Source organism: Eulemur rufifrons, chromosome 9 (genome assembly GCF_041146395.1).
Source record: "Eulemur rufifrons isolate Redbay chromosome 9, OSU_ERuf_1, whole genome shotgun sequence".
In the NCBI taxonomy this organism is placed as follows: domain Eukaryota; kingdom Metazoa; phylum Chordata; class Mammalia; order Primates; family Lemuridae; genus Eulemur; species Eulemur rufifrons.
The window spans coordinates 15,251,972-15,277,557 of NC_090991.1; the positions used below are offsets into that span (position 1 = coordinate 15,251,972).

The 25,586-nt window shown below is 47.4% G+C and overlaps 1 protein-coding gene across 1 annotated transcript in view; it reads left to right on the plus strand.

Moving 5' to 3' along the window:
• The first annotated feature begins 2,102 nt into the window (after positions 1-2,102).
• PITPNA (phosphatidylinositol transfer protein alpha) overlaps positions 2,103-25,586 on the plus strand; it is a 38,322-nt gene continuing 14,838 nt past the window's right edge. Inside the window, exons 1-7 of the mRNA XM_069482175.1 lie at positions 2,103-2,354; positions 6,606-6,636; positions 11,646-11,791; positions 15,667-15,758; positions 20,575-20,582; positions 22,293-22,367; positions 24,371-24,454. Of these exons, the coding sequence (XP_069338276.1) occupies positions 2,335-2,354; positions 6,606-6,636; positions 11,646-11,791; positions 15,667-15,758; positions 20,575-20,582; positions 22,293-22,367; positions 24,371-24,454 (456 nt within the window). The 5' untranslated portion in view covers positions 2,103-2,334. The remainder of the gene's footprint in view (positions 2,355-6,605; positions 6,637-11,645; positions 11,792-15,666; positions 15,759-20,574; positions 20,583-22,292; positions 22,368-24,370; positions 24,455-25,586) is intronic.

The following is a 25,586-nucleotide window of genomic DNA, read 5'->3' on the forward strand; positions in this document are numbered from 1 at the left end:
ACAATCCACCCACCTCGGCCTCCCAGAGTGCTAGGATTACAGGCGTGAGCCACCACTCCCGGCCCCTCAACTCTTATCAGCTAAGGAGCTAGCTTAGCAGTAATTCCTCCCTAGTCATCCTGGTCTCAGTCTAAATGCTGCCTCCTTGAAGAGTCTTCCCTGACCACCTGACTAAGGCCACCCCCCAAGGCCAAAGTCACCTATTCTTCATAACATTTATTAATACTGGAAGTGATTTCTGTATTCGTTTATATTCTACTTCCTTCCCATTCAGCAAGGGAAGGACCTCATGATTTTTTGGTCACCCCTGTATCCTAAGTGCCTAGAAAAAGCTGTAAGATGGCACCAGGTGGTCAATGAATATTTATTGAGTAAGTGAATAAATGGAGTTTTCCCAACTAGATTTCAAGCTCCCAAAGGGCAGGGTTTGCTTGCTTCCTGGGGAGAGCCAGCATGTGGCATTTGTTAAATTATTATTCATTGATATTAGGCTAGCCCCTCAGGAGACCAGGGTCTGGGCCACTTATTTAATCTTGGACTTTGGGTCATAATGTCTCCTTTCTCGGCCATCTCTCCAGGGCCTTGGGCTTGGATTTCTGGGGTGCTCTGTGGTTCCATTCTAGGATTTGATGAATGAGTACAATACTCAGGGTGGTCCTGGGGCATCAGTCACAGCTTGATAGCAATATGGCCCCCTGTCTTGGACCTCCCTTCTTGGGCAGCCTGCTCACCCTCTCACCTAGATGCCCTTTGAGCACCCTGGACTCAATGAGTCCAACACTGGAGTCATGATCTGCCCCCATACCTGCCTTTCCTGGGTTCTCAGTGAGGGCAGTACTGTCCATCCAGGCTCCCAGGCCAGAAACCTGGGTGGTTTTCTCTCCTCCTCCCTCATTCTCATCCTCTCAGACAATGAGTCCACAGGTCTTGCAGAGGTCACCTTCTGAGTTGTTCCTGAGTCCTCCCCCCACACACTTCCTTTTCTTCCCTCCAACCTCTGTCTTAGTCCACCTTCACCTGGGCTTCTGCAGCATCCCTCTCCTAAGTGGCCTCCCTGCCTCCACATCCTCTCCTCCACCCAGCCACCAGAGTGAGCCTTCACACAGGACTCCTGCTCACATCACTGCTCAGAGCCTTAAATGCCTTCCCATGGCCCTTACAATAAACTCCAAACACCTTATGATCACCCACCAGGCACCCAACTCCCCTCCCAGCTCCTCAGCCCCCAAACTTTATGCTCCAGTCACTTCTGTCAGTTCCCCAAATGCATGGCGATCTCTCTCATGCCTCCAGCCTTTGCAGGCACTCTGCCTGCTGTGCTCTTCTCCCCAGCCCTCCACTGCAGATCTCAGCTGAGGATCTCTTCCTCCAGGATGCCTTCCCTGACTACACCCCTCACAGCCCTCTGGTGTACCTCACCAAGGCCATGTTTCACCTCTCACAGCCCTATTCGTTCTAATTGTCTGGCTCTGTCTCCCCCAGCTACCCACTTACCCACCCCTATTGACCCTGAGTTCCCTAAAGGGCCAGAGAGTGTCTGCCGTGTTCACCCTCTCAACAAAAATACAGGCTTTGGGACACAGCAGACACTTAGCACATATTTACTGGACGAATGACATTACACTAAGACTGCTGGGTTAAAATCCGAGCTCCATCACATACCAGCTGTGGACTTGCACAAGTCCTTCTCCTCCTCCTCCCCTGTAAAATGGGAAGAGCAACAGTACCTTTCTGGTAGAGTTGTTGTGCGGGGTCAAGCACTGAGAGGAGCACGTGCACATAAATGTGGCTCTTATTAATATCTTTTGACACAACCTTTTTCTGGATCTCAACGCACCCCACCGGGGAGGCCCCAGCATACAGGTGCATTCCGCTTGGGCTGCAGAAGAGCGTTTACACCTAGGACCCTGCCAGGCACCTCAGTGTCTTCGCCTACTGCCCGGATCTTGCGCATGCTGCGGGCCCACCTTGGACGCCGAGGCCGGCGCCGCGGCCCATTTAAGGACGGGACGGGGCGGGCCCGGGAAGGCTCCGCCTCCGCGTGAGGTCAGCGCGCACCGCTGCGTGTGACGCTCTGGTTGCCGCAGAGACGCCCCGCCCCCGCGCGGCGCTGCGGAACCGGAGCTCCGGGCGGCGTCGGCAGCGGCGCGGGAGGCGGCGAGGCCGGGGCGGCAGGAGCCGGCGCGGCGACCGCAGCGAGAGCGGCGGGGACGGAGCAGACCACGACGAAGACGCACAGGCAGCCGGGCCGGGCCGGGCCACGGGGAGAGCGGCCGCCGGGAAGCGGGCGGGAGGCCGGGCGGGCAGCGGGCAGCCACCGAGCCGCGAAGCGACATGGTGCTGCTCAAGGAGTAGTGAGTGTCCGGCCGGCTGTGCGGAAGGGAGGAGGAAGGGAGGGTTGGGGATGACGACCAGGGAGGCTGATGGCCCGGCGGAGGGGACGGAGAGCGCCGGATGGGCGACCCGGCAGGGGCCGAGGGGACAGTGAGGGCCGGACAGGGCCTGAGGTGGAGCCATGGGGGATAGAGAGGGCCAGACAGCACCTGAGGTGGGGCCCAAGGGGCAGTGAGGGCCGAACAGGCTTGAGGGGAGGCGAGGGGACAATGAGGGCAAGACAGGGCCTGATGTGGGGTCAAGGGGACAGTGAGAGCCAGACAGGGCATGAGGAGGGGCAGAGGGGACAGAGAGCACGAGATGGGGGGTGGTCCTACAGTGGGAGCTGAGGGACGAAGGGGCCAGCCAGAACTGCAGGCCGGGCTCAGAGGACCGGCGGGAGACGGAGGAGTTGTCTTGGGGGCTGAGGACCATCCGACAAGGGCAGGCAGGGCGGGCCGGTGGTGGGGAGGGGTTCGCGGGCTGAACAGGACTAAGAAGGAGGGAAGATCGCATAAGACAGCTCCAGAACGCAGTTGAGATGATAGGGAGGAGTGCTGAGGGGAACCTGGAGCACGAGGAGTGGAAGCCTTAGGCATCAGGAGAAGGGTTGTACTAAGTGAATGCAAGAAAAGGATTTCAGAGTCAGGGTGACAGGGGGTCTGAAAACATAAAGCAGAGGAGGCTGAGATACAGGGGACTGGAGTGACAAGGTGCCCAAGCAGTAGGTACAGAAGAGGCGGCATTTGGAAAAAAGCTTGGGACTTGGGAACACTCGGGTGAGGAGTCCAGAAGATATTCGGCAGGGTCTGAAGTGATATGAGGGACTAAGAAGTTACCAGGGTAGAGGACAGTCCAGAAAGAGAGTATGTTTATGAATGAATATACCCCTTATTGGAGGTGGGGGGCACCAAGGCAGGGCCAGCTTGTCTCAGGAGATCCTCAGTCTTGGTGCAGAGAGATGGGGAAATTGCTTTGAGGAACTAAGGTGTCCATAAAGCCATTAATTGAGGAAAGACAGTGAAGAGTAGTTCTTTTTTTTTTTTTTTTTTTTTTGAGACAGAGTCTCACTCTGTTGCCCGGGCTAGAGTGCCGTGGCATCAGCCTAGCTCACAGCAACCTCAAACTCCTGGGCTCAAGCGATCCTCCTGCCTCAGCCTCCCGAGTAGCTGGGACTACAGGCACGCGCCACCATGCCCCGCAAATTTTTTTTATATACTTTTAGTTGTCCAGCTAATTTCTTTCTGTTTTTAGTTGACACGGGGTCTCGCTCTTGCTCAGGCTAGTCTCGAACTCCTGAGCTCAAACCATCCTCCTGCCTTGGCCTCCCAGAGTGCTAGGATTACAGGCGTGAGCCACCTCGCCCTGCCCGTAGGGGAGTTCTTGAGTAGTGACTAGGAAACTGGGAAACTGGTGACTTCTGGTAGGAGTTACAGGAAGATGGATTTGCTCCCGTCATCCAGGGGATTGGGTGGAGACGTTTTAATTGCTAAATCTTTCAAGTATAAGATGGCCCATTGCTGAAGCTCCTGGTTCCAAGTAAATATCACAGGACTTTTTTCCCCCCTGAGAGGAGAGACTGGGTGTGTATGCACAGAATGTGCACCCAAACTACTTCCCCGGAGGGAGGGCAAGTGGCAGCATTGAGCCAGAAGCCCTGGAAGTCCTGAAGTGGGACATGTCCAGGCAGAGAGTGACTTGTGAACTCTTTTGGTAGCCAGGCAGGTGTACAGAGGGCTCTTTCCATTTTGTCAGTGAAGACACTTTGTCCATCCCCACCAGGCTTGCTCCTTGGAGGTGTCCAGGACACTTAGGGCATAGTGTGGAGTTTGGATAACAAAGGGAGCAGAGACCCAGGTGTCATCCCAGCTTGGCACCTCATCTGAAGAGCATTATTTTGAGGCCCCACATCTCTACTTCTTGACATCCAGTCTGATGTTAATGCAGCCAGAACTCAGAGCTTTATGTGGTGAGGAGGAAGACCCTTAGGATGCCAACAGGAGAACGTGGTGCACTTTGGATTTTAATCTTGAATGTTCAGACTAACAGGCTTTTTCCATTCTTCTGATCTTTTTTCCTATTCCCAGATGAATCTTAGACTCCGTAGAAATCTGTAGTTTTGAAAAGAAGGTCAGGCAGGGAAAGGAAGGGACCTTCAGATGAGATCTGAGTGAGTTTTGAAGAGAGGAACTCCTTTCCCATGCTTTGTTCTCCTCGCCTTGAAGCCTGCCAGGGTGCTGGGAATGCAGAGCCTGCCTGGCACCTGCATTTCCTTCCTGCTCGACTAGTGCCCTGTGTGTACATCCCTGGGCAGGGATTGGGGGGGCATTTGAGCCACTTGGCTGTGGCTGCAGCGCTGCAGCTCTGGGAAGAGTGCGAGTGAAGGTCATGTTGTAGTGAGCGCTGCTCCAGTCTCAGCCCAGCAGTGCTTCTGTGGCCCTGTCCTTTGGAATTGTACCCTATTGCTGTTGAAGTGGTTTTGTTCCTAAGGAGCGAGGGAGCAACGTCTGGGTGTGCAGCTGTAATGTAAGCAGCCTCAGAGCATGCTAGCAGGAGTTGGCCAATGCCAGTCTTTTCTGGGAGGAGACTCGGGGCCCACCCAGGGTTTGAAGGTTGTCCCTGTTGATTTTTCTGATACTTCCTCTAGCAGGATTCTCCTTGATTTTGGTTTCTGCAAATTCTTGGATGTGATTTTTGCTGCTGTTCTTAAAGATAAAAGGCTTATTGTTTTCTAGGAAGTTTCTTCTGAGGGTGCAGAAATTCTGGCCTCCAAGTTGAGAGTATTTTTCTGCACCGTTGCTTTTCTCTAATGGGAGGAGAGCATTAGTGGCAGCATCAAATAAACTGGAGGATTTACATTATTTGAGTCCTTCTAGAGGAGGGGAGTTGTGAGCAGACAGTAAAGGCTTGGAGCCCATTTTGTTTTTCCTGCAACTTTTCTGCTTGGTGCCTTGCCTTTAGTGTGATGTTTTCCTTAGGCCCCTCTGTGTGCTTCTTGCTGCCTGGGGGACCTTTGTGAAACTAGAAAATAGTGAGCTATTTACCAGTTTGGAGCAAGGAGCCCGAATGACGAACCCACTGCAGAAGAAGGAGGGCATAGCAGCTTACGCTTCACTAAGCATGCAAGACACAGAAGGGCCTGGAGGACTCCAGCAAGGGTCTGGGGACTGAGACTCTAAGCTTGGGAACTGGCTTGACTTGTATGAGTACAACCAAGGGTTTTTGTCTCAGCTCTCTGAACTCACAGCTTTGAACTTGGGGTTGGCTGTTGGTCTGCATTACAAATGCATGCTACCCCAGATAAGTGCTGCTAGCCCTAGCACCTCTGGGGTTCAGACCCTTGTGGGGATTTTTCTGGCCATGGCTTCTTCCTCAGGTTACTGGTGGTACCTATAGCAATTGAGATGGAGAAGAAAATGATGAGTTGGGGTGCCTTTGGAGAGTTTCTGGAGGTCAGGACACAAGTTGGGTGTCCTCTTTTGGTGGCTTCATAGTAGTAGCTTGTATTGTAATATCCTTCCCTAGAATAGAAGTGGTTGGTTTGTACTCTTAGGGTGATGAAGCCTCCAAGGGGCTTGGCCCCTTCCTAGCCTTTCACCTAGAGGGCTGTTTTGGGGAGGCTGGGTCCACAGAGATGTAAATCCCCAAGGCCTGATTCTCTGGGTCTGAATCCTCATCATGGTAGGCCCTCCTGTGTTAACCTCTCTGTTTTACGGGACTCATTGGCAAGTCTTGTTGGAGAAGATATCGGTGAGGGAGGAGGAAATGTGACTCCAAATGTGAGTCAGAGGCTTGGGAAGTAGCCAGTGAGGGGACAGGTTTGGACTGAATCGCAAGGTTCTAAATGGGATGCCAGAAGGGTACAGAGGGTCCTAGCCTCAAAGCACTCAGAGGGCCTTCTCTGCTGGGTTTTTTTCAGTGAGTATAGTGTCATATACAACAGAACATTGAATACTGTTCTAACTGATGCTTTAAGATAGTGGTCCCAACCTTTTTGGCACCAGGGACCATTTTCATGGAAGACAATTTTTCCACAGACCAGGGAGAGGGGGGATGGTTTCAGGATGATTCAAGTACATTACATTTATTGTGTACTTTATTTCTATTATTGTTACATTGTGATATATAATGAAATAATTATACAACTCACCATAGGTTGGGGACCCCTGCTTTAAGAACCTCAGGCAGGTTGCAAAACCTGAAGTTGATACTATCTTTTCCCTTTCTTGTAGTCGAGTCATCCTGCCTGTGTCTGTAGATGAGGTAAGTCCTTTTTCTTTCTTTTCCATAGTTGTATATAAGAGCTTATGACCATTGGCTAAGTTGGGCTCTGAGTAGCCATACTCTTCATATATTATAGTTTTCATATGTGCTGTAACGTAGAGATAACCAGTGCTCACTGTGAATTTTCGTGTAACCACTTTCAGCTGAAGGAAGGCAACTGTGTGCAAACTGCCCCAAGCTGTGGGCATGCTGCACAACTTCGAATGGAGACTAGACCAGCCGGAGACTGTGCCTGTTTGGAGGCATGTTATTGATAGAATTAAGTGTGTACATTTCTGGGACCTCTGTGACTCGGCTGGGAAGTGTGCATGGCTCTCTCTGCTCGTGCAACAAATCAGCAGGGCAGGAAATCTCTGAGGCCCTCCCTAGCCACACTAGGTGACTGCTAGAAAGACCAAGACACAGAACCCTCCTTTTACGGAGGGCAGGGAATAACAAATGGGCTTGGCTTGCCCTCGGTCCTTTTATGGTTCCTGGGTCTGATGTCCCTGCGTATGGGCATCTGGCACATAGGCTGTGCTGACTCAGAGTTGGTCTCTTGGACAACAGAAAACTGTCATGGAGCCTCCCTTGTCTTACCCTTTCTATGAACTTCCTCCACTTTCTTCTCCTGTTCTTTGCTTCCTTCTGAATCCACAGCCTCTCCCCACCCAGCTCCCAGTTAAACTCAAGTTTGGGTGAAGTTTGTTAGCCAGTGTAGTATCCCCAGTCACTGGGCTTCATCTCTCTCTCCTGCAATGTCAGTATGAAGCTCTTGTGATAACTTCCACTCTGTTCCAGATATGAACTGGACCTTTGAAAAATGAAATCAGGCCAACAGAGCCTGCAGCACTCTTTAGTTGAGACAAATATCCAAGCTTGTTGGCCCTCAAGAGGGGTGGGGAGACATTGGCCCACTAGAGGATTGCCTCTGGTGGTGGGCTGCATGTCTGATAAGAGTGGAGAACTGAGAGATGGGGCCAGAGGTGGGCGTTGACCATGATCTGGAGGTTCTGGGAAGGAGAGATAAGTAAAAGAGACTGGGAACCTGGGAAAAAGAGGGGATGGCTGGATAGATGTGATCCATGGAGGCACTGGAAGTGTACCTACAGCCTGGGAACCAGGTACCTGGACTCACAGGTATTGGCTTGGAGGGGTCTGTTGACCCACCGCTTTTGGGGGCCTTGCTATCTTTATTAAAAATAGCAAGTGATTTTCCAAACCAGAAGGCCAAGCAGGAAGGCCCAGCATGTCGCTTGCCCTTAAACTTAGCTCCTGGGGGTCCATGACCTCTTCTCTGCTGTACAGGATGATTTCCCACCCTAGTCAGGAAGATGTCCCCCAGGAACTCAGATTTCCTACCACTCCTCATTATGGTGTTTAGTGCTCTTGAAATGGATTTTTTAATAGGGAGTTTCTTTTCTTTTTTTCTTTTTTTTTTTGAGACAGAGTCTCACTCTGTTCCCCGGGCTAGAGTGCCGTGGCGTCAGCCTAGCTCACAGCAACCTCAAACTCCTGGGCTCAAGCGATCCTTCTGCCTCAGCCTCCCGAGTAGCTGGGACTACAGGCATGTGCCACCATGCCCAGCTAATTTTTTCTATGTATTCTTAGTTGTCCAGCTAATTTCTTTTTTTAGTAGAGATAGGGTCTCACTCTTGTTCAAGCTGGTCTTGAACTCCTGACCTTGAGCGATCCTCCCGCCTCAGCCTCCCAGAGTGCTAGGATTACAGGCGTGAGCCACCGCGCCCGGCCTATAGGGAGTTTCTTGATGGAACAAAGGGTGGGATTGTCTCTGAGAGGTGCTGCAGGCCAAGGAGGGCCAGAACTGTCCTGGAACACCTCTGGGCGGCTCTGCAGTAAGGCTGGAGGGGCCAGAACACTGGTTGCTTATGGTGGGGCCAAGAAGGGAAGGAAAGGGGAACTCCCGCCTTGAGAGTGTCCACAATCAGTAGCTTTTAGCTTGAGATTTTTTTTGCAGCATTGAGGAAGTGGTGGGGTGGGGTAAAGCCTAAAGTCTAAGCAGAAGCCTGGGAAGTGAGCACTGGTTAGGACTCATGTGTCTGCCTGATGCTGGTCAGGTAATTCTCAGCAAGAAACTACTGGCAAAAAAGCAACACGTGGCCTAGGTAGAGTTGAAGCGGAAGCTGCTCTTTTGAAAGCTTGAAGCTTAGTTGCAGAAGATCAGAAAAATCTTGAATGGGGAGGCTAAAGAAGAAACAAGTAACCATCAACTCTCTCCGAGTCTTTGTCAGTAACCCCATCCTGACTCGTGGTTTCCATGGGAATAGCCCAGCATCGTGCTGGTGGATTCACTTCCTAAATCGAGGCCATGAGTTGAGGCCCTTGGAGTTTTCTGATTTGGGGGAAATGAGAAGAAAGATAAAAGAGAAGATCATGTCTTTGTAATCATTGTGATGGCTTGAATCAATATTTTGGGGACAGAATTAGCTTTTGGCTGGCCAGAGCCTTTGGCCTAACACTGCACAGGGTTTCTAGTCATTCTGCAGCAGAGCCAGAAAGCGCTGGCTGTTTGACATGGGTGTGTCCACCACTGGTGCCTGGCTCAGGTCGGCCCACCCGCTACTGTGGGCAGGGCTGTTTTACTTCTTGTTTCCAGAGATTCGTGGCACCATTCCCTGCAGGCCCCCCCCCCACCCCCACTGCCACCCCCACCCCACCATGGTACCTGGCCTGACAGGGCCATGTGGGTGGGACCAACAACTGTACTGTTTTGATGACATGTTTCATATCAGTGTTTCAGGCCTACCCACTGCATCTACCTGAGCTCCCACTCCCAGATTGCCAAAGTGGTGGAGTCTTTGTTTTTCTTAGCTGAATGGCTTAGTTCTTTGGGATAAGAGAACCAATCTCAAGGGCAAGGAGCATTGCCCTAGGCCCCAGTAGGCTGGAATCCCAGTCTTCTTGGGATTCTTTATCTGATTTAGTGGTCTGACCCCCCCCCCCCCAGCTCTACCCCATCTGAGCCTGACTGCTTTCCCAGGGTGCAGAGTACGCCAAAGGGGACGCCCCACCATGAAAAGTGTCCCTCACTTGTAGCTTGTGCAGGCCAGTCTTACTTACCCCTTTGGATTAACAAAACTGCCTTCAGTTGTCTCATTGGGATTAAAGGATCAGAATATCAAGAGAGATTAAAGGGGAAGATGCCAGCCAACAGGCTGATCCTCTTAGAACCTGCCCTCTGATTCCTGCAGCTGAAGAGAAAGTGAATGAAGGCGATTAGTCTCTGCCTGGGGGACCCCCACCCCACCCCCAGCTAAGCAGCACCACCTAAGCAGCTGGAAACCTGGTCCCCTCTACCAGGCCCTCTCTCCAGCCTGCCCTTCAGGATTGCTGAGTCAGTGGTTAGACATTCTTACGACTCTTCTCTGAAACAGTTACTGCTCTTTCTTAGGAATCCTTCGCTCAGCCAAACCTAACGGGCTTCGTTGGGGCTTTCATGTGTGCCTCGACTAGGTGGTAGAAACACACAGGGACAGTTTGGGGTTCCGGGGGACATTGAGGCAGCACTGATGTTGCTCAGGATTAGCAAGGTCAAGGTGACTGGCTCTCACCAGATGTTCTTGTTTTATGGGATTAACTGAGCCCTGATTATTTGCTGGGCCTTTTCTTGGCACTTTGTATGGGAGTTTTGCTGTGGAAGTTAGGGCTTTTTCAGCTTTGTGTGAATAGTGAATTGACCTGGTCCTCTGCTTCACCTTCCAGACTTTGCCCAGGAATTTCCCTGTGGTGCCTAGGAAGCTGCCTGGTAGAACAGGCTTCCAAGTTTGAGGTGAAGCCGCGCCTGAAGCTGCCTCTGCTCCTTGCGCTTGCAGGCAGTGATTTAAGTGGCAGCTGCCCAGAGAGTCAGCCTCTCTGTGTTAATCTCAAAGAGAGAAGAACGCTTTTCGTTCACCCTTGGAGTACCAGGAGTTTGGGGAAGGGGTAGAGAGAGTGAGGAAAACTTTTCTCTCCCTCCCACTCCCCCGGCGTGTTGGGTAATCAAGTCCCTTTTTTTCTTTTTCTCATATTCCCTAAAGTGTTGTGCGTGATTGGCACGGGCAGTGATAGGGAAGTTAGATCCTTTGGTGTAGTAGACATAACTTCCTGCATTAACTGTTGCTGTTCATTCTCTTTTCACCTTATTTTTCCCTCCAGACAGCTTCCCTCAGAGAGAAGGGAGCACAAGGGCCAGGCCTGGGCACTGCCTGGGACTCCAGGTCTTTGGCGCTAACACTGAGCTGTCCTGATGGGGTCAGAGGAGGCCAATGATCTTGACTGGTGACTTGATAGGGTGACATGTGACCCAAATAAAGGAAAAACAGGCTTTTGCTATCTAGTAAGTGCCAATACAGGGTGCACCCAGCTGGCACAAACTGTTGGGTAGGAATCTGTACTATCTAATATGGGAGCAGGAGCACTGGCTGCAGCCCTACCAGGGATCCGGAAAACTTCAAGAGGTGTAGTTGCCTGAAAGACTCTTTGAGCCACTTGTGGGGTGAGGAGGGGCTCAACACTGGAGAAAAAGCAAGAAGATGAGCCAGTTTTACTGCAAAGGTTGTGGAGTTCACAGAGTCGTGGGCAACTTTCTTTGACAAGAAGTCAGTGTCTTAGGATCTGTTTAAATGAATGGCATAAAGAGATTTCTAGCAACCCACCCAGATCTTGTTTTGAGATCTTATTACCAGCCCCTACCTTGGACTCTGTAATCCGTTTTCTGGATGATGGTGGGAGGTTAAGTATATTCACCTGCCTTTTTAAACCCTGACACAGGATGTGAAAATGGGAAGGAGGAAATTAAACACATCTAATGGCCAAAGGGAAGCCATGGAGCAGCATTCTCAGTTGCTTTGGGTGGATTTGAGCAAGGCCCTACGTGAAACTCTAGAATGAGCTTCCTGGATGAGGGCACCCCAGGGTGATCTAATTGGACAGTCACTGGCAGCTGGACTATATGTAACTGTTAAGAAGATTCTGTGTTGAGGATAATGCCTGTCTCTCTGTTCCTTTAGTATCAAGTAGGGCAGCTGTATTCTGTGGCTGAGGCCAGTAAAAATGAAACGGGTGGTGGTGAAGGCGTGGAGGTCCTGGTGAACGAACCCTATGAGAAGGATGGTGAGAAAGGCCAGTACACACACAAGATCTACCACTTACAGAGGTATGTGACTGCGGCAGCAAGGCCAGATGGTGACCTGCTTTGGAGGTGATGATAATGGTTAATTGAGGGTGTTTCCAGGTTATTAGCTGGTTGCTCAAGTTGCTTCTCCTGTGAGAGTGGATGTAGGTGGTCCTTTGTTCATTTAAAGATTGGTTTTTTTAAAAAAAATAAAAATAATTCTTGCTCTACAAGACTCCCAGTCCTCAGAAGTGATAGTGTTTAGTTTCTTGTGGGCCCTTCCATTGTCTATGACTATAGAAGTGTGTGCGTGTACATGTGTGTGTGTATAAAAATAGGTGTTTGTTTCCTTTATTTATTTATTTTTGAGGCAGGGTCTCACTCTGTTGCCTAGGCTAGGGTGTAGTGGCATCTTCATAGCCCACTGCAACCTCAAACTCCTGGGCTCAAGCAATCCTCCTGCCTCAGCCTCCTGAGTAGCTGGGACTACAGGCATGTGCCACCACAGCCAGCTTATTTTTCTATTTTTTGTAGAGACAGGGTCTCACTATGTTGCTCAGGCTGATCTCAAACTCCTGGCCTCAAGCTGTCGTCCTGCCTTGGCTTCCCAAAGTGCTGGGATTACAGGTGTGAGCCACCACACCTGCCTGCCTTTTATATAGCTGGGATTCTATTATACATACTGTTCTTTTTTCTTTCTTACTTATCATGTCATGGCTACCTTTCACTGTCAGCATAATCTGCCTCGGTCTTTAAAGTACACGTAGTATTCATAGTATTGTGTTATATAGATGTGCTACAAGTTGTTAACTAGTCCTCTCTTGATGTGTATTTATAGTCATCTCCAGATGTCTACTACTGCAGTAAAACTTCTGCATAAATCTTTTGATATATTTGTAAATCTGTAGTAAATGTTCCTAAAAGTAGAATTGCTGGGTCAGGTAGTATTTTAAATTCTGATACTGTGAAATCAGCTGCCAGAGAAATTTCGGTACCTCTCTTTGGATCAAAGGCATAAATATTTTCAAATGAAGTTTGAACTGATTTGTATACCAAAATCCATAGCAAACCACACAAATTTGCTGAATCCCTAACCGAAACAGTAACGTTTCAGTAAACTATGAGCAGACCCAAAGGATGTTGAAAGCCATAGTAAACATATACCAGCTTGACTAGAAGTTAAACCAAACTAGTTTTAGAAACTATCCATGACTAGAAAAAGGAAACCTGATTCTTTTTTTTAAATTGTGATAAAGTATACATAACATAAAATTCACTATTTTAGCCATTTTTAAGTATACAATTTAGTGGCATTAAGTACATCCGCAGTGCTATGCAAACTTAAACCTAAATCTTGATTTCTAATCACTAAACTGAATTGATACCGATTTAATTTTCATTTGGTAAAATCCCTGATTTACTGAAGTCTCTCTCTGGTGATATCAAAGTGCCAACCCAGAGGGGTCCAGGATTTTGCAGTGCCGGAGCCAGGAGGAGAGCAATGCTGCAAAGGGGGGCAAAGCTCACCGTGATGCCACTTCCCTGTCAGTGTACTTTTCCCTCTGTGCCTCCTCTTGCTCTTCTTCTGATATGTGTTTTTTTTTTTTATTTTTAAAAAATACTTTTTAGAGATAGTGTCTCACTCTCTCACCCACGCTGGAGTGCAGTAGCATGATCATAGCTCACAGCAGCCTTGAACTCCTGGGCTCAAAGGATCCTCCCACCTCAGCCTCCTGAGTAGCTGGGACTACAGGTGTGAGCTACCGCACCCAGCTTTGGTATTTGTATTTTTTAAAGAAAATTTTGAAAAGAGATGATGAAGTTGATATTTTAGGTAGAAGGGGCCAATTGGTTCCTCAAAACTCAGTTGGCCCAACCAAAATGGCAGAGAGGAGGTCTGCGCATATAGAGGGTGGGACCTGTCTTACCTTCTTCCTGCAGAAAAGAGTGTAAACTTTGAGCTGCTACCACTACTCTCTGTAACACCAAAATACCCAACTGCAAAAAAAAAAAAAAATATCCAACAGCGATTGCCACCACCACCTGTCTTTATGAGGACAAAAGAAGCCTTACTGTGTCAGCCATCTAGTTGCCCAAATCAGAAATGTGAGCTCACCACCACACACTTCCTTGACCCTCATGTCAAATCAAGTTCTGTTAACTCCATCTCCTTAGTATCTCTAACGTGTCCGTTTCCTGCCTGGACTACTGCGGCCGCACCTAACTGGTCTTCCTACCTTCTCGTTCTCTGCACAGCTTGGAGTGTTCTGTCTGGAAGGTCTGTTGCTCCCCAGCTTTAAAACTATAGATGGCTTCCCTTTGCCCTTGGGATAAAGTCCATATTCTCTGACATACTTTACAGGATCTTTTAGGACCCAGCTTCTGCCCGTCTTCTTGTATTCCCTGCCCCATAACTTACACCAGCTACTCTGAACTTCTCCCTTGTTCTAGCTTTTCCCACCCCACTCCCATCCTTTTTTCTAGCTTAGTCCCACTCTTTACTCCATATGTTCATTCCATCCCAACTTTCCCCAAGGTGGCTGCCTGGTGCACTGTGCATCCCCCACCATGTTCTCACAGTGCTCTGCCCTCCAGGGCCCCGTGACCACCCCATCATGGCACATATTTACAGTGTTGGACAACACTGGTTAGCTAGACTACCCACTAGATTATAAACCACTTGAGGGTAGGAGTGACATCTGTTTGGATTCTATATGTGTCCCCATGCCTGGCACATAGAAATACTTGCCTGAATGAGTGTGACTGTGAGTGAATGAATCTCAGGATTGCTCTGAGTGCTCTGAGTTAGTGCTCTACTGTAGTTAGTGCTTTTTTCTTAGGCTTGAAGCACTAAAACTGATGAGATTGCCAGAATCTGCTAAAGACTGTATAGATAATAAGTTAAAAACCAAGGAAGAGCTGAGCACAGTAGCTCACATCTATAATCCCAGCACTTTGGGAGGCTGAAGCAGGAGGATCACTTGAAGCCAGGAGTTCGAGACCAGCCTGGGCAACATAGTCAGACCTCGTCTCTAAAAAAAAAAAAAAAAAAAAACTGAGCTCATACTGTACTTATTGTTCTGTAACCTAAGATAAGAAGATTTTTTTTTGAGAGACAGTCTTGCTCTGTTGCCCAGGCTAGAGTGCCACGGTGTAAGCCTAGCTCACAGCAACCTCAAACTCCTGGGCTCAAGAGATCCTCCTGCCTCAGCCTCCTGAGTAGCTGGGACTACAGATGTGGGCCACTATGCCTGTCTAATTTTTTCTATTTTTAGTAGAGACAGGGTCTTGCTCCTGCTTAGGCTAGTCTCAAACTCCTAACGTCAGGTGATCCTCCCAAATCGGCCACCCCGAGTGCTAAGATGGCCAAGATAAGTAGAATTGAGTAGAGGAAAATATTTAGTCCTGGGAGGCAGATGGCCCTGAGGCCCTCTTGGCCTCTCAGGACTGACAAAAACAGATTAGATCATTTTAGCTCTATATTCCAAGTTAGTCAGCCAATCACCCTGGGCCATAAACCTAGACTGGTACATGATCAGAGGTATCTCCTTTGTATATTATCCTTGCACTGTGTAGTGTAATGCCCCGAGCCCAGAGAGCTGTGGAAAAATGTGTAGTGCTAATGTAATGGCTGCTAAGCCACGGCAGGTAGCCCATGGTCTCATATGCTGTCCGGTTCCCGGTGGGTGGGGGGGCACATTGTGGGTGGAGGTTAATTGCCAGTGGAGCTGGGGTGTCTGGCTTAGACAGGTGGCTTCTCACACACAGTAGTAACCTGCTTGTCTCATGGAAACTTGCTTGTCAACTCCCCACTGAAGAAGCTGGATCTTTGACCCGAAGAATGTGATGTAAAAACCTTTTGTCTTCTTCCCTCTCTCTTCCATTTCTTTTTATAACCCCTTTTTTTTCCACTATAGCAAAGTACCCACGTTTGTTCGAATGCTGGCCCCTGAGGGAGCCCTGAATATACATGAAAAAGCATGGAATGCCTACCCTTATTGCAGAACTGGTGAGTGCAGACTCGGCTTTCTGGAGTTTGGACCCCTACGTAGATGAAGGTGTGGTCAAGTAGGCCCAGGGGTGGGGGTGCTTTGGGGCTTTGTGTCCCACATTCCTTTTCCAGATTAAGCAGTAAAAGGATGAGGTTAAATTAAGGGCTCCCTTGGCTGGTGGCGAGAAGTGTTGTCCAGCACAACTTGTCAGTCAGCGGGGTGGGAACCACCAAGCAGTCACAGCATGAGGTAGCACAGAGCCAGCCCTTTTATTTAGGGGTAGTGTGGTAATTTTGATTATTTTCACTGATTACAAAAGTAATGTTCTCTGTATAAATTTTAGAAAATAAATAAAAACAGAAGAAAATAATCACCCATTATTCTAACATTTTAGTTTATTTTTTCTAGTCCTTTTTTAATGCACACACATGCACAATCTCCAGACACATTTTCTAGACAAAATTTTAGAACAGATGATTACTGATTTTTTATTATTATTATTTTTTTTTTTGAGACAGAGTCTCACTCTGTTACCTGGGCTAGAGTGCTATGGCGCCTGCCTAGCTCACAGCAACCTCAAACTCCTGGGCTCAAGTGATCCTACTGCCTCAGCCTCCCGAGTAGCTGGGACTACAGGCATGCGCCACCATGTCCAGCTAATTTTGTCTATATATATATATTTCTTAGCTGTCCAAATCATTTCTTTCTATTTTTAGTAAAGACGGAGTCTTGCTCTTGCTCAGTCTGGTCTCAAACTCCTGACCTCGAGTGATCCTCGTGCCTCGGCCTCCCAGAGTGCTAGGATTACAGGCATGAGCCACCGCGCCCGGCCGATTACTGATTTTTAAATTGCTCATTTTTCTTCAGTAAACGGAGAACATTTTCCCTGTCATTAGGTAGCGTACTACTTTTTAAAATTAATTATGGCTGCATAGTATTCCATCCTATGAATTTTCTGTGAGCTTTTAAAACCATTCTCTTATTGTTAGATACTGACATTTCCCATTTTAATGTGACATATTTGAAAACACTTGAAAAGCAGCATTGAGGTCCAGGGCTCTTGAGAGAGGCAGTCATAGGAAAGGGCCGGTGGAGTGACCTCCCTGCCTTGGGCAAGGACCAGGCCTAGACAGCAAGAAAAGGTAGCAAAGGAAACACCGATGTTGTTGGGGAAAAATTAAAATAAGCCCAATTGTTGATGACAAAGGATTTAGAGCCAGCCAGCTACCTGCCAGGTATGTCAGGTACACGTCGAGTGTTCGTGGCAGAATCTTTGGTGGGGTTAGCGGGGTGTCACTGCTAAGAGCTTTTGCTGAACTAGCAAGTTCTATAGTTGAGGTTAGGGGTGGAACTATTTTCTTAATCTTGGCCAGTCTCTTGTCCAGAGTTTCTGGAAAGGAAAGGAAAGATTTGAGCCTTCACAGAGAACTTTTTATTCTAGTCTAGACCTTCTGGGATTAGAGTATTTCAGACTCTCAGGTTTCTAAGATTCCTAGGTTTTGACAGCCATCTGGGGGTAGACTTCTTTGAGGGCAAACACTGGTACTGATTCCTAACCCTGGGGGGGGGTCCCTGGTGGTCCCCTGGAACTTGTCTGTGAGGTAGGTGACCTTTAACCCAGCCAACCTCCATTTGTTGGCACAATCCTGGCTGGAGTCCTCCTTCCAGCCTGTGCTTATCTGTACTGCTTTGTTTATTGGGACTTGGCACTCCCTAGATTGTATCTGATGAGGATACAATCCTTTTGTGACCCATGTAATCCTTATCCTGTGGACTTTGGGAACGACTAAAATCCAGAACACAGGGTCATTGCTCTTTCCAGTCCTCAGGGGCCCTACACAGGTTCAAGAACCTTCTGTCAGGAGATACACGTTTATTGGTGGGACCTGAGATGTGTAACACTTAAGCATTTTATTGCTGTAACTGAAAATGCAAACTTCACTACTCCCTAAGCATTAGGCAGGAAGCTGTTAAATTCTTGGAAATGAGGCATGACATACATTCTTAAAAGACAGTGTGCAGCGTGGCTGGGTGTGTCTGGTCTAGGGCCAAAGGTGAATTTTCTTGATGTCTAAGAGAGTTGCAGTGAGCATGCGCTGTCAAAACCTTAGCCAAGTTGGCATAAAGGAAGCAGACAGATAGGATGGATGTCTCCATGCCTTGGGCAGGGTTGGGGGTACACAGCTTGTGCCAACTGAGAGATGCCACTGTCCTCTGTGTAATTCTGGGGAGAGTGTGCTGCAGCTGATGTGTGGGCATTTCTCTACACATTAAATGTTAGTGCACATATTGATCCCTGACCAAAAGAAAAAAAAAAATGAAAAATACAATTTCTAAATACTTCATGAAGAAGAGCGACAAGGAGTGGGGGAAGGAAGGTTGCTTTCCTCAGTGGGTGCTGACCTCGTAGTCAGAATCTCCCGTCATACAGAATGAATATATAGAATCTTAGATCTGTTCAGTTAGCCATTTGCTGTTTTAAAATTAGAAATGTGAACAAGGAATGCTACTTTCCAGTTCCCTGTGGGGCTGGTGGGAGAGAAAGTATTAGTTCAGATATCTTAGCTTGGCCTAAGTAGGTCAAAGTTTGAGGTGAACTGGATAAAGAAGTGTGGAGCAAAATGCCCCGCCTTGTGGAAGGCTCCACCCTTTCTCTGAGTGGGATAAAAACAGATTTGGAATACCCTACTCATTATTGGCTCTTTCTGTTCTCTCAGTTTTTTCCTCTCTCTGTCTCTTTTTCCCTTGAAGCTAAAGGGTTGGGGCATGAGGACGGGGTAGGTTAGGGGTTGGTCTGTGACTGAAACTGGGAAGAGGAAAATCAGTGTTTGGGTTTCTCCATCCACCTCTCTCTGGAACGTTAACCTTCTGCTGCTGGATACAGTATCGCTAACCCACACTTTTATTTGGAAGCCGTATTTTCCAACTGCAGAGGGTTTCCTGCGGCTCTTCCCATGTCCCCAGGGTTGGAGTTTGAAGAAAAGGGAATGCTGTGAGTGCAGAGGTGCTGGAGGGGCAGAGAGGGCTAGAGAAGGTTTGGGGACAATTGTTTGATCGCCTAAGTTGGCATTAAAGGTCAGAGAAGGTCACCACCCTCATGGGTTCAGAAACCCAATGGGTCAGAACTGAGTGGATCTCTTTCTCACAAAGACTAGTGTATTAAAACCCCAAAAGATAATCTATGAAGTTATACAGAAATATAAAATTACTAATGAAACCAGATATACCTGTTTGCTGATGAGGGCATTCTTGTGCGTTCTTCTGCATGGAAAACCAAATTACAATCAGAATATCAACATGCAGTAGAAAATGTCCTTTTGGTTAAGTGACCAGATTCTTGTGTCCATTGATCAGCACATTCTGTCCTGACAGGCCAGACTAGAAGGAGAGAGTTTCTTAGAGAACATGGATTCAGAACAAGGCGGTTAGCTGGAGAAGCTTAGTGGCCAGTGTCATCAACCCAGACCAGCCTGATACTGCTTTCTCCACTCTAGGGATGGAGCTGCTAGATGTGCCCATACGCAGGCCAGGGCTCCCGCTTCCAGGACAGCACTGGAGAACTTCGGCCAAAGTCCTCGGACTTCCCATCATTTCCTTTTTTTTTTTTTTGAGACAGTCTTACTGTGTTGCCCAGGCTAGGGTGCCGCGGCGTCAGCCTAGCTCACAGCAACCTCAAACTCCTGGGCTCAAGTGATCCTCCTGCCTCAGCCTCCCAAGTAGCTGGGACTATAGGCATGTGCCACCATGCCTGGCTAATTTTTTCTATATATTTTTAGTTGTCCAGCTAATTTCATTTCTTTTCTTTTCTTTTCTTTTCTTCTTTCTTTCTTTCTTTTTTTTAGTAGAGATAGGGTTTTGCTCTTGCTCAGGCTAGTCTCGAACTCCTGAGCTCAAATGATCCGCCCGCCTTGGCCTCCCAGAGTACTAGGATTACAGGCGTGAGCCAACATGCCCGGCCCCATCATTTCCTTTTTTAACATGTTATCTTCAACCTGATAACAGGACAGTTTTTTCAATATAGGCCTTTTAGTTATCATCTTAATCTGGTGCTTTTTTCCAAGTATCTTTCATTGGGTTTGGGGAAATTACTGATAGTCTTTTGGGTTATTTCTGTACATAGTAGATTCTTATTCCTTATATTTCAGCTTTTCCTCATTTCAGTCTCAAAGGTAACCATAGTTTCAGTTTTGAGTTACGGAGTTTGTTAGCCCCATACACTCTGCAAACATGGCGGTGTGGCATCCATGAGAAACTGAGGTAGCTCCTAAATTGAGAGGGTACAGTATGAACCAGGCTGTTGTCAGGAGGAGAGCTAGTCCAATCCTCAGTGACATGAGAGCTGCAGTCATTTTCTCTGATAAATAATTGAGCTGTGCTTTCCAAGGGGTTCCCGTTACAATGAGCAGGCGTGCAGAGTGTGGGAGGTTTGGTTACAGTGAGAGGAAGGATGCAGAGGCAGATAGACAGTGCCTGGCTTAAAGTGCTCTGCTCTGTGCCCTGGGGGGTGGGGGTGGGACACCCTGGTGATGCTCTGGTGACAGAGTGATGGGTGGCAGTGCCTTAGCTGATGAGAGCCTCTCCCCTTCGTTGCTGCACTGGAGAGAATCCCATAGTGGCATTGCTTTAATTAAGTTGCATATTCTGTCTTTTGGGATGTTTATATGAGTGAAACTGGAGGGTTGGTGCACTGAGCTATTTCTGACTCACTGGGGCTTGGAAGCCACGGGGAGTGGAGACCTCTGCCATGCATGGTCCCTGGGGCTGGGGGGCAGATATTTCTTCATCTTCATTAATCTTTTTCTCTCTTCTTTCCATGTCCTTGCCTTGGAGCAGTTATTACAGTAAGTATTCTCAGGGGGGTTGGAAGTGTAGATGATTTATAAGAAAGGGGGAAATAAAAGTGTAACTGCACTGGTGGTCCTGGGTATTCTCCTCCTTCCCTTGGGTGATGTTTGGAGTTGTTCAGGCTAAACCCTTTCGGTCCTAATGAGGAGCTTATTAACTGGCATGACGATCTCCTCCTTTAAGCTGCGCTGGCATGTGGCTTTATCAGGTGCATCCTATGGGTCTGACATGTTCAGGATGGCTCAAGGCTTTCCCTCCCCTCCCCGGGTCATGCCTTCTCAGGGTTGTAAAGAAATTTCAGGTCAGCTGACCTGATTGACATCCCTTCCCTGTCTGGGCATCTGTTGACCACAGTGAGCACTGACCCTTAGCAAGATTGTGAGCTAAACAGGGTTTCTCTTCCATCGCCATCCTTCTGTCCATGCCCATCCAGCATACTCATCCTAGTGCCTTGTCCCTGATAGTAAATGTAGGCAGTTTCTGGGAAACTAATTCCTACTGAGAAGCTAATGAGTTAATGTGTTTCTCCTTGGGTAGTTCCTTTTTTTTTTTTTTTTGAGGCAGAGTCTTGCTCTGTGGCCCCAGGTAGAGTGTAATGGCGTCACCACAGCTCACAGCAACCTCAAACTCCTGGGCTCAGGCAATTCTCCTGCCTCAGCCTCCTGAGTAACTGGGACTACAGGCTCGTGCCATCACACCCAGCTAATTTTTCTATTTTTAGTAGAGACAGGGTCTTGCTCTTGCTCAGGCCAGTCTTGAACTCCTGAGCTCAAGCAATCCTCCCACCTCGGCCTCCCACAGTGCTAGGATTACAGGTGTGAGCCACCATGCCTGGCCAGTAGTTCCAATTTTTAAGAAGCAGGAAGGGAGGGAGACAATAATTAGCATTAAGGGTTGAGTTGCTGAGAAGAGAACTTCAGGCCTCAGCAAAAGGCTGTGGTGGCTATTTTTGGTGGGTTACGAAGTCTGCCTGTGCTCTTTCCACACTACCAATTAACCATTAGCATGCTACGCATAAAAGTATAGTAGAGTGGTTAAATGCATGGATCTTGAAGTTAGACCTGTTTTTGAGACCCAGCTCTGACATGATCTCTGTGGCTTTGGACAAGTCATCTAACCTCTTTGGGTTTTTTTTTTTTTTTTTTTTTGAGACAGAGTCTCACTCTGGTGCCTGGGCTAGAGAGTGCTGTAGCGTCAGCCTAGCTCACAGCAACCTCAAACTCCTGGGCTCAAATGATCCTTCTGCCTCTGCCTCCCAAGTAGCTGGGACTACAGGCATGTACCACCATGCCTGGCTAATTTTTCTATATATATTTTTAGCTGTCCATATAATTTTTTTCTATTTTTAGTAGAGACGGGGTCTCCCGCTCTTGCTCAGGCTGGTCTCAAACTCCTGAGCTCAAACAATCCACCCACCTCGGCCTCCCAGAGTGCTAGGATTACAGGCGTGAGCCACCGCGCTTGGCCTTCCTAACCTCTTTGAACTTCGGTTTCCTCACCTGTAAAATGAGGGTGATTCTATAGACCTCACAGGCGGGGATGCGGATTAGATGGGATAATGCATGCCTTGCATATTGTGGGCTCCCAGTCAAGTTAGCTGTGATTTAAGGCAGAGGCTGGAGTCTCCTGACTGCCTATGATCCAGTAATGGGAGAGGCTAACCGTGAGGCTCATGACTTTAAGGTGTTTTTTTCTCCCTCTTTCAGAATGAATACATGAAAGAAGACTTTCTGATTAAAATTGAAACCTGGCACAAACCTGATCTTGGCACCCAAGAGAATGTGAGTAGTACTTCCCAAGAACCCCAAGGACTTCCAGGCCCCAGGGCAGGGTTTTAATGCTGTGCCCTGTAGCGTCTCCATCCTTGCCATGGCATCCTCTCTGTGGTCCCCTTTGCCTGGCCAGAAAAGCAGTGGCCTCTGCTTAGACCTGTCCTGTCAGCATAGGATCGCTCTGCCTCTGATTTACAGAATGTGATCTCCAGGACACTCCTCGTAGTGCTTGAATTGGTCTAAAATGCAGTTCTTGGCAGAGGAGCTGTATTTGTTTCTTTCTTTTTTTCTCCTTAGAAATAGGGTCTCACTCTGTTGACCAGGCTGGAGGACAGTGGACTGATCACAGCTCACTGCAACTTTGAAGTCCTGGTCTCAAGTGATCGTCCTGCCTCAGCCTGCCAAGTAGTTAGGACTACAGGCATGTGCCACCACACTCCGCTAGCTTTTTTTTTTTTTTTTTTAATATATTGTAGAGACAGGGTCTCTGCTGTGTTGCCCAAGCTAGTCTTAAACTCCAAGTGCTATGATTACAGGGATTAGCCACTTCACCTGGCCCCAATTTTATTTTTAAAAAAGGTGTGTATATTCTTCTTCCTTGGTTTTTTATTTTTTGAGAGACAGGAACTGTATGAGGTATTTTAAAAACATCAAAATTACAGTTTCGGTAGAGCACAGTTTACAACAGCTCCCCAAATTTAGAATATACCTGTTCTTTATCCCAGCAATTTCATGTCCAGCAATTTATTAGATAGATATTTTCACACATGTGTGAAATAACTTACATAGGAGGAGATTTATTGTACCATTCTTTGCACAGCCAAGATTAAAAACAACATAAGGGCTGGGCCAGCGGTGGCTCACATTTGTAATCCCAGCACTTTGGAAAGCCGAGGCACGAGGATCACTTGAGGCTAGGAGTTTAAGAACAGCCTGGACAACATGGCAAGACCCCATCTCTACAAAAAAATTTAAAAATTAGCCAGGTATGGTGCTATATACCTGTAACCCTAGCTACATGGGAGGCTGAGGTGGGAGGATCACTTCAGCCCAGAAGTTCGAGGCTGCAGTGAGCTGATTATGCCACTGAACTCCAGCCTGGGCAACAGAGCAAGACCCTGTCTCTCAAAAATAAAACAAAACATAAAAACAACATCAGAGCCTATCAGTAGGACACCATTAAATAAATTGTGGCACAGGCAAATAGTGGTATATTCGCAGCCATTAAAAAAGAACCAATGGGGAAGAATCTTGATGATACTTTGGTGAAAAAAGCAAGATATCAAACAGTATATGTATGTGCTACCATTTGTATTTTTTTTTTTTTTAATCTAAGCATATGGGTGTTTGAATGTGTATAGAATCTGGCAGCAGTGGCTGTTACTAGAGTGGGGACTGAGGAACAAGCAAGAGGAAGAGTTACTCTTTATTGTATCTTTTTGTACATTTTGAATTTGTATCATAATTTTGTATTATGTGCATGTACAACCTGTTCAGAATAAGCAGCATATAGCTAAGCAGGCAGCATCTCCAGAAGTGTTTACAGTCTTTACAAAGGGCAACGTGTGGAAACAATGTAAGTGCTATACATAGCCCTGGGGGTTTTGACCTGTAGAAATGGTACTTAGCCTGAAAAACCAGAGCATTTGTTCTCAAATTTATGTCTACTTAAGATCCAGCTGGGTACAGGGGCACGTGCCTATAGTCCCAGCTATTCAGGTGGCTGAGGCAGGAGGATTGCTTGAGCCAAGAAGTTCGAGGCTATAATGCACTATAGTCATACCTGTGAGTAGACACCGCACTCCAGCTTGGGCAATATAGCGAGATCCTGTCTCTTAAAAAAAAGAAAAAGCCATTCTCTCATTCCTTTGGGTAATTTTGCATATAATTCTTTACCAGTAGGAATCTCATACGTATGACTATAGAAATAGCCATTCCTAGGTGTCCATTCTGGGTAAAGGGTGCTTTGTAGCTTACAAAAAACTGCACAGTGGTCTCCCTTCTTCCTGCAGGTGCATAAACTGGATCCCGAGGCATGGAAACATGTGGAAGCCATATATATAGACATTGCAGATCGAAGCCAAGTACTTAGCAAGGTAGGAACTATTTTAAGATGTGGGTGGCCTTCGAGATGCAAAAATGACTTCTACGTATTAGAGAAACCTAGGAACCATACCCAGTTTGGCTCAAAAGGAAGTTCTCTCTGGTGTGCACTGTTTGTTTTATTTTAAAGTTAGTATTAGGAGTTCCCTTGTCTTGAGGTGGGAATACTACCACAAAAATAGTGGGCTAAATTTGTGTCTCTTCTTTGGCCTCTGGAAATTATTACTGGACAATGTAGGTGCTGTAGGTGGTGGGGTAGTTTGAAAGGATGCTTAGCCTCAAAAATCAGAGACTAGTTCCCAAATTTATTTTTCCAACCCAGTATTTAAAAAAACATTTATTGCCTGCCTGTTGTGTTTGGAATACTCTCTGAGGTTCTCTGGGTCCCAGGTGAGAATATATGAAAAGACAGGTCCTTCAAGAAGTTGGTGGTAGCTTTTTAGAGTAACAAACATTGCAGCAGGTGCCTGGAAAAGGACAGTCCACAGCTAGACCAGAAGCTTGGTGAGAACAGGGACCAGATCTGACTTGCTTGCTCACTGTTAATGCTCCCAGGAATTATCTGTTCAAGGAATAAGAGGATTAAATTCCCCCTCATTCATGACTGTTCTTGTTGGACAGAGGCCTTGTTGGGATTAGGAGATAGGAATTTAACTCTCTGCCCATTGATAGGGAATAAATGTTTGCTCCTTGTATCCCGTGAGTGTGATACCTCTGTCCTTTGGTCAGTCTGTACACTTAAGATATTAATATTTTTATTTGTGTATTTCCAAAAAGATAAGAAAACCATCTTGGGCTTCCTTGCCTAATATCCCTACCCCCAATGTCAAAAGGTTAGTGGATTTTTCAAAAAAACTTTTTACTGAAGTATAACACATACAGCAAAATGAATATATCATAAGTGTGCAGCTTGATGAATTTTCTCAAACTGAACATACCCAATTATTTCTCAAACAAAAAGTTTGCTTTTTAAGTATTTTGTCAGCTCTGGTTGTTACATTTGAGTGGAGGGAAGCAATGGTGGGGGAGGCTTATTTTTCTAAAGCACACGGAAATAATCTCCTTAGCTTTAGGAAATACTTGAAAGAGAGAGAGGGTGTGTGTGTGAGAGAGAGAGAAAGAGAT